This window comes from Dama dama, chromosome 2, assembly GCF_033118175.1.
Source record: "Dama dama isolate Ldn47 chromosome 2, ASM3311817v1, whole genome shotgun sequence".
NCBI classification, from domain to species: domain Eukaryota; kingdom Metazoa; phylum Chordata; class Mammalia; order Artiodactyla; family Cervidae; genus Dama; species Dama dama.
The window spans coordinates 12,831,674-12,843,677 of NC_083682.1; the positions used below are offsets into that span (position 1 = coordinate 12,831,674).

Sequence of the window (12,004 nt, forward strand, 5' to 3'; positions counted from 1 at the left end):
GTCTTCACTTTGGCTGCCACAGCTGTTTTGTTTTCTTTGATTGAGAAGACGTATCAAAATTATTTTTTTGCATGTTTGCTTTTGCAGGCAAAATTTTCATGGCATAGATTGGAGGAAATTATATCAGAAATATATCTATTTATCTTCAGCAGTTAAATTTGTTGGTTTATATGTCCCCGATGGTCTTTCTTTATAAATAGAAAGGAAACAAACATGTTCAGTATGCATTCAGTCTATTTTTAAATCAACCAACTTGAATTAAATTCCTCTCTGTCCCCACTGCATTCCCAAGTCTAGGTTAGAAACAAAAACATGCAGAGACTGAAGGCTGATTCCAGCACATCGTTGTGGAGATTTTGTTCCCACTGTTTTTTCGTGAAAAAGAAAAAAATTAGTTGCTAACATTAAAATCAGTAGATTGTACATAAATATACAACCTTCTGATTCTCTTGAAAACATGGCCAACTGGCCTGCTTTCCAGCTTGGTTGAAGGGGAGGAAAGGCTGTTACCAGTGGTCAGGCCTGCGCTGCCCAGTGTCCAGCATGGCCACCCTAGTCCTACTATCATTTCTCTTGCCTCCTGGGGCCATGAGTTTGTGAGAACTGACTGCTGGCTCTCTTAAGATAAAGACTACTTTTGTCTTGATCAACTTTGACTTTGAAGCCTTTAACCCAGAACCCAGCACACAGTTCTTCCTTGTATGTTTGTTGGATGATATAAAATATCTTGTGGATGCATATGACATTTTTTCCAATATTGAAACCCATGCAATTGAAGTACAACTCTGCCCTAAATCTTTGATGCAGACTGACATTACAGGTGCCCCTGATCTCTGCCATTAGACCCACTACCTAAGGCCAGTTGTATGTCCCTGGGCTGTCCCTGAAGTCTTCACTTTGCCATCTGAAAACTTATCCTCCTAGCAATCTCCTCTCCAATGAAGACAGCAATGCATATCTCATGAAGTGGCTAGGAAGATGACATGAAACCATGAATGTCGAGTATGCCCCTAATTACCATTTTCATGATGTTCTTGGCAGATTTTTCTCCAAGTAGGCAAGGTTCTCCATCTTCTTAGATGTCCATGCAGATCAGTTAGATTTTCCAGTCAAGCTTCAAGGAAGAGATTACAGTTCATTTGTCTGTATTCTGAGAAGCTTCAAAGTCCATTCGCCAAGGACACTGATGAAGGTAAAGATTATATCGAAAGCTTTGGGGTTTTATCAGATCTATTAGTGGCATAAAGGGGAAAACTAGGGTAGGTCAGAGCATATATAACTTGGGGCTCCCGGTCACCACTACATGCTAAGAACCTGAATTTCCCTGAGTACTTGGAACTAGGAAAGTAGCATGAAGTGGCTTGTGCTCCTCGGGCTGGTGGCCTTCTCAGAGTGCATAGTCAAGTAAGTATGAGGACTGTAAGCTGCATCATCTTCCTTTCTCGGATTTTTCTTTTCATCTGATTATTCTTCCACCCATCAGGATTAGATGGGAATAAATATTTCCCTGACAGTCTTAAAGTTCAACCCTTACTTGTTGATAAGTGCCTTGCTTTAGGAACTGTGGATCCCAAGGGTCTTGGTGTAGATTTGCATGGTTGCACTACTCTTGGGGTCCAGTCATGACCTACTGAAAATGCAACTCCTTACAACTGTTCAGTGCACAGTCTATGCAGATGTATGTGTGGTCCTGTGGAATAGCACTTTTCTACATTTTATTCAACAAGTCCTCTTTGTTCCCTGTCTACTTCAGTGTGTATATGTCTATGTCTGATTCTCTGTATCACCTCTCCATCTTTTTGGAATTCTCTGTGAGTGTATTCCTCTCTGTGTTGTTTTCTTGTAATTTTTCATTTGACTCATCCTTACTTCTCAAGCCTCTGAATTTCCCTCATTTATTCCCTATCCCCTGGATTCTTCTTTCAACTCCCTCTTCCCTTGCAACTTGGAGAATGATACACTGTTTTGTATACAGTTTTATATCGGACAAGCAGTGTGACCACAGCAAACTCAGTAACCTCTTGCATTTCAAATTTCTCCCTTGTAAAAGAGCATAAGAGTCCCCCTTCTACCTCTTCCTTGAGGTTCTATGAGAAGGATACAGTGGGATGGCAACAGCAATGCTAATGCCTGTCATTGTTGAGACTTCCTATTTATCAGGTACCTTATATCCATTACTTCACTTATCCCCAAGATATTCTGTTTGGACGGTTTGTATTGTGACATTACACCATTTTACCAAGGGGGAGATTGAGACACCACATGGTCATATGGCTTATCCCAGACTGCAGTACAGAACTTGAAATCAAACCTATGTCTTTGTCATGGTATGCATAAAATTCTGATAATAATGGGCCTTATAAAAATGATTAGAAAATACATAGGGCCATTATAATGACAATTTTACCTGAACACTGACAGCTAATTGTAACTTCTTCTTTGTTTTCTTTGTCAAATGCTCGGTAAAGAATACCTCTAGCGAGAGTGAAGATCATGAGAAAAACCCACAGTGAAACAAACATGCTGAACAATTTCCTGAAGGAACATGCTTACAGACTGTACCTGACTTCTTCTCCTGGCTCAAATATAACTACTCACCCCCTGAGAAACATCCAGGATGTGAGTATTTGGGGAAGATGGTAATCCACAGCGCCCCCTGGTGCTCTAGCCTAGCCCCAGGACTCATCTGGAGGTGCCAGGTGGGATGTGGGGTTGGGGTTCCTGCAGGAGGCAGAAACACTGGAAAACAGGGACCCCACCCAGAGGAGAACACACTCTTATCCTCAACAGTTGGTCTTTGTGACTGGGCATGGCAATTATCAGGTGGCAGGTAAAATCCATTTCTGTGTCAAAGGTGTGTCATTAGGTTGAGGGAGATTGTTCCTTCTGAAATAAGTGAGTCAGTCAGTTACAGATGAAGAGTGAACCATCACTGATCAAATGGTAGAACCAACGGCAAAGCAATTGTGAATTTCCAGGCAGAGGAATTCAGTTTACACAGAAGCAAGAACCACAGCTGTAAAAAGTTACTGAACCCGTATTCCGTGTAAGGTCATAAGTATCTACCACTGTGGTTACTGTTTTTAGATTAGAAAAAGGGCTTCTTTTGTCTTCAAGAATGCTCATGCAGGCCTGAGAGATAGACATATTACTAAATACATGTCAAATGAAAGGGTCACCTCTATGGTGTTGATTGGATGTGTTCTGAGTTTAGAGGGAGTGGCTGAGGTTGATCAAGAAGGACCTTCTGGAGAAGGCGGTGCTAAGGCTGGGTTTGAAGAGACTACAGAGCTTCTCAAATGAAGGCACCAGGACTTCCCTGGGTGTCCAGTGGTCCTGGAGGTCCAGAGGTTATGCCTCTGTGCTTCCAATGCAGGAGGTACCACTTCAACGCCTGGTCATAGAGTCAGTATCCTGCATACCATGTAGCACAGGAAAAATATATCAAATGCAAGCACCTCTGTGACCAAAGTCAGTGAGCTGCACGATGGTTAGAAAGTGATCTCAAGAGATATGTGACATCCAGAGGGAGGCACGAGTGTGGGAATAGAGGGTAGCCAGTTCTGCACTAACTCACTCCCTCCTTTTCCCTGTAGATGCTCTACGTGGGTAACATCACCATTGGAACACCCCCTCAGGAATTCCAGGTTGTCTTTGACACAGCATCATCTGACTTGTGGGTGCCCTCCGTCTTTTGCACCAGCCCAACCTGTGGTGAGTACAGACACTCCGATCCCAGACCATCAATCTCTTACCCTGCCACCCTTTTTTGCACCCTTGGCACCTGATGACACTTATCTCTTGTATCTGCAGCCTCACACGTTATGTTCAGACATCTTGAGTCTTCCACTTTCCGGCCTATCAGAAAGACTTTCAGCATTGAATACGGTTCTGGAAGGATGAAGGGAGTTGTTGCTCATGACACCGTTCGGGTAACAGTGTAACAAATGCTGAGTCAGGACTGGCTGTGGGGTGATCACTGCTTGCAAAACATATGCAAGACCATCTGGCAGGACCCTTTCCAGCCTAAGTCCCGTAGATATTGGCCATCTTACCCACAGGATCCTGTCCCTGGGAGGCAGTGTCTGTGGTGACACAGGAGCACACAGATTAGCTAACCCAGAGAGTGGCTTGAGATGGGGACTTGCAGCTTCTCTGCCCATGAGCAGTTCAAGGTTCATTTTGCTGGGAACGAGAGGAGGGGAAAAAAGCACCCACTTTTATATTCACAGACTGTTCCAGGCACTTTCAGGTGATAACTAGTTTAGTTCTACAACAATCCCACACAGCAATTACTCTGATTAGCTCATGTGACATAAGGAAACTGAGGTACAGACATCAAGGGCCTTGCTGAGGAAACATATGTGGTAAACAGAGGAGCTCAACTGGCTTTTCAGGACTGAAGTTGCTGTGGGGTGTTTGGGGACAGAATAAAACTGATCTAGGGATCCTCGGGGCAGTCAAGGGCTTCAGGTACCCAGACTGGGAAACTGGAGGCCTGAGAAGTTAGGGGGCCTGATAAATGAGTTCTCACTTTAGGGGGTCTTTGAGAGACTAATAAAACCTATGGCCTGCCTCCCCCAAACTACTTGAGTAGTTGCCCTCTCTCTCTTTCTCTCTCATATACACACACACAAAGGCACACATATCCCCAAAAGTGAATTCCCCAGGCAGTAATTTCATAGAATCCTGCAAGCAAGATTGTTTTTTCAACCTATGTTTTCCTGGACAGATGCAGAATCCACAACACATTACAGAGAATGCAGTTCAATCCTGTCATTAGGTCACAGCGATGCCAAAGAGAAGGCTACCTTGCTCTCTGCTCATTTTGTCCACAAGGGGGTACTAATGGGTCCTGGCCTGTCTCTTTGGATGCCCCGCCTTTACAGAAGCCACGAGGCCAATTTGACTCATTCAGTTGGTGTTTTTCAGAGGGGCAGATGTTTTAAAATTCACAGCCTCTCACAAATGGAACCCAAATTCCCCTCCCAGCTTAGTCTAACTGTCTGAGGTCCACTAAAGACACAGCCCAGCCTCAATTCTTCTCTGAGGGTCTAATGGCAATGCATCCCATCCCAGTCCTAGCCTCACCTCACGTATCTGTAAGTGGGATCACTTTTCTCTCACACAGATTGGGGACCTTGTAAGTACTGACCAGCAATTTGGTCTAAGCGTGGCGGAATACGGGTTTGAGGGAATACCTTTTGATGGCGTTTTGGGCTTGAACTACCCCAACTTATCTTTCACTGGAGGCATCCCCATCTTTGACAACCTGAAGAATCATGGTGCCATTTCTGAGCCTGTTTTTGCCTTCTACCTGAGCAAGTAAGTCTGAGATGGGCAATCCATTTCTCCATATTAGCTGTAATTTGCTTTCAGTTGCACAAAATTTATGGAACACTTGAGAACGAAGTATCTTGAGAGATATTCTATTCCAAGATAACTATGGCCCCAGGGCCCTACCTGGCTTCACCACTGGCTTTTATAAATAATGTTTTATTGGAACAAAACCCTACAACTGGGCTCAAGATCAGTAACTTTGTCTAGGGTGATGAGTGAGGAGGAAGACTAATGAGAGGCAACAGGAAACAAGTGGAAGGAAAAGGCATTAGGATTTCCTTATGAATTTGATAAGGAAGGGGAAGCTTCCTTATTAACATTTCACTGGTAACCCTGGATCATCTACCCAATTTGCAAGAGCCAGTGAAAAACAAACATTTGGGACACAAAACAAAAGTGTGGGACACCTTGTTCAAGAAATATTTGGCATTTCAAGACAGGGAGAGAAGGGGTGGGTCCCTTTTGAGTGTGGGGCCCTTTGGACAGTAAAGGCCACAGGCTAGTGGAGCCAACTCTGGGTAACCTGATCCCACACCCTTAGCACTCCAAGGGCTTGATTTTTCTGAAAAATGACAAACTGGACAAGGGGAAAGCCAAAATGCTTCCTCACCCTGTCCTCTGATGATGTCTGAACACTCAGGTCACAGGAGGTCCAAGCCATCTTCAGAAGATATAATGGGTGGAGCCCAGCCAGTGACTCAGCTTCTAACTTCATCTGTGCCACTCATTAGCCAGTAACCAACGACAGTCTGGTTCCCAGTCGCTCCTAGCCTCAATTTCTGCATCTGTCGATGAGGACCTTATTAGGGCCTTGATGGGTGGAGAAGAAAATCTCTCAGACAGTGCTGTTGTTACTGTCCTCCAAGTATTCCCCCGCTATCATCTCCCTACAGAAACAAGTCGGAGGGCAGTGTGGTGATGTTTGGTGGGGTGGACCACCGCTACTACCAGGGAGCACTCAACTGGATACCATTGATCCAAGCGGGTGACTGGCGTGTCCACATGGACCGGTAAGCCTCTCCCTCTGAGGGTCAGCCCAAGGGATGCTCCACATCTGTACATGGACACAGGCAGACACTCACAGATGGATTCTCAGACAGATAGTCACACAAACATATACACCATCCACAATGACACAGACAGACACACAGACACATGGAAACACACAAGCAGACACATATAGACATACATAGGGACACATATAAACATGCATAGCTAGTCAGAGACACAGAAGCACACACAGAGACACATACAAACACACATACACACAAACACACAAAAACATTGATACACAAACAGCCCATGGATTCATAATCCCCAGGCCTCCTGACCAGGGCTCAGAGCAGGGTCCTCACAGGGTCCAGAGAGGTCTGTGCAGCTGGGAGAGTGCTACACCTGCTGCCCTGTGAGGCGGGGAGCACGGTCAGAGGACTCTGCAGTGTGGTGAACAGGGTCAGGGAGGATTTCACCAGCCTGGACAGCATTATAAGATGACCAATTGTCCAGGGCTACCCAGGACCAAGCAACTTCTCAGTACAGATAAATCTGTTTAAAAACAGGGAAAGTCCTGAGCAAGTGGGGAAAACTGGTCTCCTTATGGAGAAGCTACCCAACAGTGGAGAGAGATTGGCTGCAGTCTTAAGACATGAAAGCAACTAATAAAAAAGACACCCCACATCCCTGGGCACAGAGTAGGGCAGGGGCTATAACTGAGAGAATCAGGAAGATGGGATCCAGGAGTGACCTGAGGACAAGAGGCAATAACTGATAGGATTCTGTGTGATACGCTCAGACAAAAGCTGACCTGTTCTTTGGAGTTTCTGTGGGCTAGTCATGTATTTCCTGGCCAGGGTCTCAGGGTCTGAGCTGGTTGTAGGAGCAGTGATGGGAGACACCCTCTTCCAGAGGAGCCCCTCTCTCCCACCACTATGAGAATCTGCTGTCCCCATGAATCTCCATCTTCACTCTAGGTTTGACCCATTATTTGTTCCCCACCAGATACAGCTCTCTGGATATTTCTCATTATTTTCAGTCTTCATTCACTCATTGAAAAGACAAACATTGGACATCCACTGTGTGCTAGGCAATGAGAATAAACCTCGCCCTCACATCTAAAAAGGCAGATGCAAAGAAATTTCACACACACACATAGTGAATTGTCACTTTGGTACATGCTAGATGTGAGGAAGGGTCTACAGAAAGTGACCAAGACAGGAGATGGATAAACACTGCGGGAAAGACTTCCTGGAATCTATGACAAATAAGCTGGAATCTGGAAGATGAGAAGAAATTCGCTAGTCAAGGAGGAGGGGAGTCTTCTAGAAAGGAAGATCAGCTTGTGTCAAGGTAAAAAAGATCCTGGTGTATTCAAGTACTGCATTCAAGGATGTCAAGGGAGGTGCCCTGTCGAGAGCAGATGAAAAGAGTCAGGGTTTAGAAGACTGTCAGGAAGTGGGTAGCTCTGGGGAGACTCAGAGTGACCTCGATGCCCACTTTGTTCCACTGTCTCTCAGCATCTCCATGAAAAGACAGGTTATTGGTTGTTCTGGCGGCTGTGAGGCCCTTGTGGACACCGGGACATCACTGATCCATGGCCCAAGAAGACTGGTCAATAACATCCTGAGGTTCCTCGGTGCCACGCCACGGGGTTCCAAGGTGAAGTGTCGTGCCCTAGCGTCACTCCCAGTCTCCACACACAAGGATCTCCAGGGTCAACCTCTCTCCCGCTCTCTCTAACAGCACTACGTTTCATGTTTTGTGGTCCATAAACTGTCCTCTATTATCTTCACCATCAATGGCATCCACTACCCAGTGCCAGCTCAAGCCTACACCATCAAGGTGAGGGGACAATACTGAGGGATGGTTCTCAAACTGGAACTTGCAGGAACCCTTGGGCTGCTGCTGGGAGGAGGGCGCCGTCTGCAGGCCATGTCACACCATTGCAGATGCTCTGAGCCTTGTGGCTGGGCCAGTGTCTCCCACAGAACTAACTACTTGAGAGTAAAGGGCCGTCTGGGACACTGCTCATCCTGAAATAAATGTGGAGATGCCACACCATGCTGGCATGGTGGGAGTCACAAGGCAAGGGGAACACTGAGGGCTTCAGTCCTCAGAGAGCTTCAGTTCAATCTGAACTCTTAGGTGCATGAATATGAAAGTCAGCCCTAGCAGTCCCTGAAATAGGCCATGTTACAAGGTGAATGGCCGGGGACAATCCCAGTGTGATGTCCCATCATAAATTAACAGTCTCCCTTCCTTTCTCAAAGTTTTCCTGCTTTGGATGATAAATTACATGGTCACCCTAGATCTCGGCTGCTTCTTCCCCTTGCTCTGGCCAGGTTCCCCTTTGTGAATTGGGGTACCCGACCCCTCTGTGGGGATGTTGGATACTAAGGTGAATAAAGGGTGCATGGTGACTGCTCAGCCCAGGCACAGGGTGGAGGCTTCATGTCAGCTTCCAGTGGGAGTACATAGCAGGCTGATGGGCTCAAAAAGTCTTTGAGGAACAGAAGGAATGTCAGGAATTCTAAAACCACAAAATCATGGAGACCTATGGAGGGTTGCTTGGTTCTAGGCAACACTGCACTGGAGTCCATGCAAATAGCATCCCAAGGTGCTCTGCACTGAGGCACTGGGGACTTACTAGGGGTGATGAGGGCTATGGACTGACTGGTGGGAATGGGGAACCAGAGTACGTTACCCAATCAAGCCTGGAGTGACCAAAGAGGGTGAGTGTGGGCCAAAGGAGGCTTCCCAGAGTTGCTGAGTTAAGTCTTCAAAAACGTATTGTGGGCACTGCCATATTTAAGATGGATAACCAACAACGAGTTACTGTGTAGCACAGGCAACTCTGCTCAGTTATATGACAGCCTGGATGGGAGGGATATCTTTAGGATCAGGATACATAGCTACATACAATTGAGTGTGTTTGCTGTTCACCTGAAACTCAGAATATTGTTAATCAGCTATACTCCAATACAAAAAAAATTATTTCATAAAGTTTGGATTGTGGGGATGCCAGAGGAGTACCTGCATTCTCTTTAGAGAAAACAACAAGCAGGAGTCAGAAGGAAAGAAACAAGGAGTGAGGAGAACCAGGGGACACTCTTGTTCTTTCGTAAAAATTGTATTGAAGTGTGGCTGATTTTCAGTGTTGCCTTAAGGTCTGCTGTACAGCAATGTGACTCAGTTATACACATAAAAATATACATTCTTTTTCTTATTCTATTTCATGTGGTTTATCACTGGATATTGAATATAGTTCCTTAGTCTGTACAGTAGGACTTTGTTGTTTATCATTCCACTGTTTCCTGAACTCCCAGTCCTCCACTCACCACACCCTTCCTCATGGCAGTCGCATGTATGGGCCCTTTTTGGTTTTGGATGAACTCTCACATGCCCTGAAGCTCATAAAACCACTTGATAGTTAGCAAAAGAGGAAAATAAAACCAAGAAAGCTGCTCAGTCTGAATATTGGGGGGAATCGCTGATAAGGACTCAGGCTGACTGATGTGTGTCTCTGACTCCCCCAGGATTCTAGCGGCTGCTATATCACCTTTAAAGGGAACACAGCGAGTGCATCTACAGAGACCTGGATCCTGGGTGACGTCTTCCTGAGGCAGTACTTCTCGGTTTATGATCGAGGAAATGACAGGATTGGCCTGGCACAGGCAGTGTAAACGCTTGGAGTGATTCAGCAATCAGTAAGGCCACTCCTAACACACATTCACTCACACTTAGGGCACTCCTGCCCAGGATGGTGATGAAGTGTATTTGGTGGTCTGCACACCCTGTTCTCAGTAAAGAATGAAGTGTTTCACTCCTAATGGTGCTGAAACAAATGGATACCTCTGTTTGTGTCTGGGAATGAAGGATCTAGTACCAAGTCTGAATCAAAATTGAGAGGAGCCCACTTCAACTGGCTTCAAGGGAAAGAGAGACTCATTGAAATGATTCTGGGAATCCAGGACACAAGAATCAGAGTAAATACAAAGATCTGTGACTGGACCCAAGAAATCAGAAGTCATCAGTTCTCTCTTTCTCACCCCCGCTCTTTCCCTTCCCTCTCCTTTGGGGGTCTTAGCCTGACAACTTTCTTCCTTAAGGCTTCTACACCCAGTGAGGGAGTCCAAGCTACCTGCCTTTGTATTTTGTATTCCCAAGGCATCACCTAGTAAGAAAAGAAGCTCGGGGGTATCAGAGTTCAATGGTGTTCTCTGAATGACCCACCTCAGTTCACCTGTACAGCACCAGATCAGCCATCCTGGCAGGACCATGGGGTCCTAGGACTGGCTTTACATGGTCATTGGCCCTGATCCAGCAGCACACATGACTCTCAGTTTCCTCCAGAACTACATGACTGAAGCTGGGGAGATGTAGCCCCAAGGATAGCGACTAGGGGATGGTCTAGGCCATGGAAGAGCTCGTGGTGACCCACCAACTCCACCAACTCCTCATTCAGAGGAATTCTAAGGGGTAATGAAATAGACTCTCTTTGTCCTATCTCAGATGATCTTATCACTGGGCTTCTCCTCCAGGGGAGATTGGGAGAGGTACTTCATGCAGAGCTGGTTCCCTCTTGTTTCCACACCCCAGTCACCAGCTCTCTGCCACATATGCCTGCTCTGTCCTTTCCAGTCCTACTGGTAAGTGATGGCCCCAGTGGATCCCTGAGCCATCCTCCTACCCCAGGGCCCAGAATACCCCTTCCTTGCCCTCCAATGCTGCTGGGGAGAATGTGAAGCATGTTTTGGGGCACCCAGGGTACACAGAGCCTTCAGCCTTTTTGAGCTTCCTCCAGGGGTAGGACTACAAACTCTTTATTTGGAGCTGCCATGGTTAGGCATTTTTGCAGTGGAAGCATCTGTTCTTTCCACCTGGAGGCCCTCAGTAGATGCCTCATCTGAGACAGCAGGGGTCAGAGGTTGATTTCCTTTCAGAATGACTGGCTTGATCTCCTTGTTGTACAAGGAACACTCAAGAATCTTCTCAAGCACCACAGTTCAAAACTTAATTTTTTGGCATTCACTCTCTTTTTGTCCAGATCATACATCTGTGCATGATTCCGGGAAAAAATCATATCTCTGCCACTACAGATTTCTGTAGCAAAGTGAGTCTCTGCTTTTATTACACTGTTCAGGTTTTTCATAGGCGTGCTTCTTTACAAGAAGCAAATGTCTTTTAATTTTGTGGCTGCAGTCAAGGTCCATAGTGATTTTGGAGCCAAGAATATAAAATCTGCCATTGTTTCCACTTTTCCTTGTCTATATGCCAAGAATTGTGGGACTGAATGCCATGACTGTTGAGTATTATTTTGTGAATAGTTTTTTGAATGTTGAGTTTTAAGCCACTTTTTGCATCTCCTCTTCTCATCAAGAGGCTCTTTATTTCTGCTTTGCTTTCTGCCATTAGGGAGGTGTCCTCTTCATATCTGTGGCTGTTGATAATTCTCCCAGCAATCTTGATTCCAGCTTGAGATTCATCCTTTTCGGCATATTGAATGATGTATCCTACATATATGTTCAATAACCAGAGTGACATTGTATACCATTTAATGCTCCTTTCCCAATTCTAAATCTTTCAATTGCTCCATGTCTGATTCTAACTGCCACTTTTTGACCTACACGCAGGCTTTCAGGAGACAGATAATGTGATCCTATTCTTC

At 45.7% G+C, this 12,004-nt stretch overlaps 1 protein-coding gene across 1 annotated transcript; it reads left to right on the forward strand.

Annotated features, from left to right (window-relative positions):
• Nucleotides 1-1,351: 1,351 nt before the first annotated feature.
• LOC133066315 (pregnancy-associated glycoprotein 1-like) lies at nucleotides 1,352-10,019 on the forward strand. The gene is made up of 10 exons (XM_061157269.1): nucleotides 1,352-1,404; nucleotides 2,469-2,619; nucleotides 3,597-3,714; nucleotides 3,814-3,932; nucleotides 5,132-5,325; nucleotides 6,234-6,350; nucleotides 7,854-7,995; nucleotides 8,080-8,151; nucleotides 8,537-8,566; nucleotides 9,873-10,019. The coding sequence occupies exons 1-10, from the start codon at nucleotides 1,352-1,354 to the stop codon at nucleotides 10,017-10,019; spliced, it is 1,143 nt and encodes a 380-aa protein (XP_061013252.1).
• Nucleotides 10,020-12,004: the final 1,985 nt, after the last annotated feature.